Source organism: Bison bison, unplaced genomic scaffold (genome assembly GCF_000754665.1).
Source record: "Bison bison bison isolate TAMUID 2011002044 unplaced genomic scaffold, Bison_UMD1.0 scf7180017833717, whole genome shotgun sequence".
Taxonomy (NCBI): Eukaryota; Metazoa; Chordata; class Mammalia; order Artiodactyla; family Bovidae; genus Bison; species Bison bison.
The window spans coordinates 1-999 of NW_011472138.1; the positions used below are offsets into that span (position 1 = coordinate 1).

The window sequence follows — 999 nt, forward strand, 5'->3', positions numbered from 1 at the left end:
GGTCCAGCCCGTGGGTGTCGTCTAGTCCGGCTGTAAACGTCCCTCTGGCAGTCCAGGCTGGGGCCCCTGGGCTCAGTCTGTCCGTCTGAAATGTGGAGCCCCTGGGGAGGGAGCGGGTATCTCCAGTCCAGCGCCCACACAGCCGAAGGAACGCGCGCCCAGCCCATGTGGTGGGGCCAGGACCGCGCAGGAAAGTCACTGCTAGAGTCCTCCAGAGCGCGCATCGCCGTTGCGGGGCAGGGCGCAGCCCAGGCTGGCCGGGCGGCGGGAGAGGACGGGCCGCTGACCGGAGTCCAGTGTGGGCGCGGAGCCCCGAGTTACGGAGCCGGCGCGCGGCACACCCCAGCGGAGGCCGATCCCCCGACCGATCCTCCCTCTCGCGGCCCCGCCTCAGACGTAGTTCTTCTTGTCATAGTCGCCGGTGGCCGTCGGCCGCCGCGACGCCGAGTACTTCACCGGGAAGCTGAAATCCGGGCGGCCGGTGCAGACCCAGGCGCCGCAGCACACGAGGCCGCCGCCGCACATGAGCAGCGCCGAGGCGGCCCAGCCAATGTAGAGCGCGGCTCCCAGCTCGTACTTCTGAGACATGGGCACGGTCGGGTCGTAGAACTCGCGGACCACGATGTTGGCGAACCAGCAGAGCGGCACCAGCGCCAGCAGCCCGCAGAGCGCGTAGAGCGCGCCGCCCGTGAGCGCCACGCGCGCCTTGGCCGGGCCGGGGGCCACGCAGGTGGTGCACTGGGCGCCTGCCAGGGTCACGAACAGCGCGACGAGCGCCAGCAGCACGGCGCCCACGGTGAGGGCCCGCGCCGCCTGCACCTCGGGGCTCAGCGCCAGCACGGAGTCGTACACCTTGCACTGCATGTGCCCTGTGCTCTGCACCACGCACGACATCCACAGCCCCTTCCAGGTGGTCTGCGCCGTCACGATGTTGTGGTCCAGGAAGGCCGTCACCTGCCACATGGGGAGCCCGCACGCCAGAATCAGGCCCACCCAGCC

General features: G+C 70.9%; 1 protein-coding gene across 1 annotated transcript; it reads right to left on the bottom strand.

The window, feature by feature from the left end:
• Positions 1–6: 6 nt before the first annotated feature.
• Positions 7–993, bottom strand: CLDN5 (claudin 5). Its single transcript, XM_010832630.1, has one exon. It carries the CDS (start codon positions 961–963, stop codon positions 391–393), a length of 573 nt encoding a protein of 190 aa, XP_010830932.1. The 5' UTR covers positions 964–993; the 3' UTR covers positions 7–390.
• Between the last annotated feature and the right edge of the window lie 6 nt (positions 994–999).

Excerpts from the sequence above, each read along its gene's own strand:
- CLDN5 (XM_010832630.1), bottom strand. The coding sequence starts at position 963 with ATGTGGCAGGTGACGGCCTTCCTGGACCACAACATCGTGACGGCGCAG.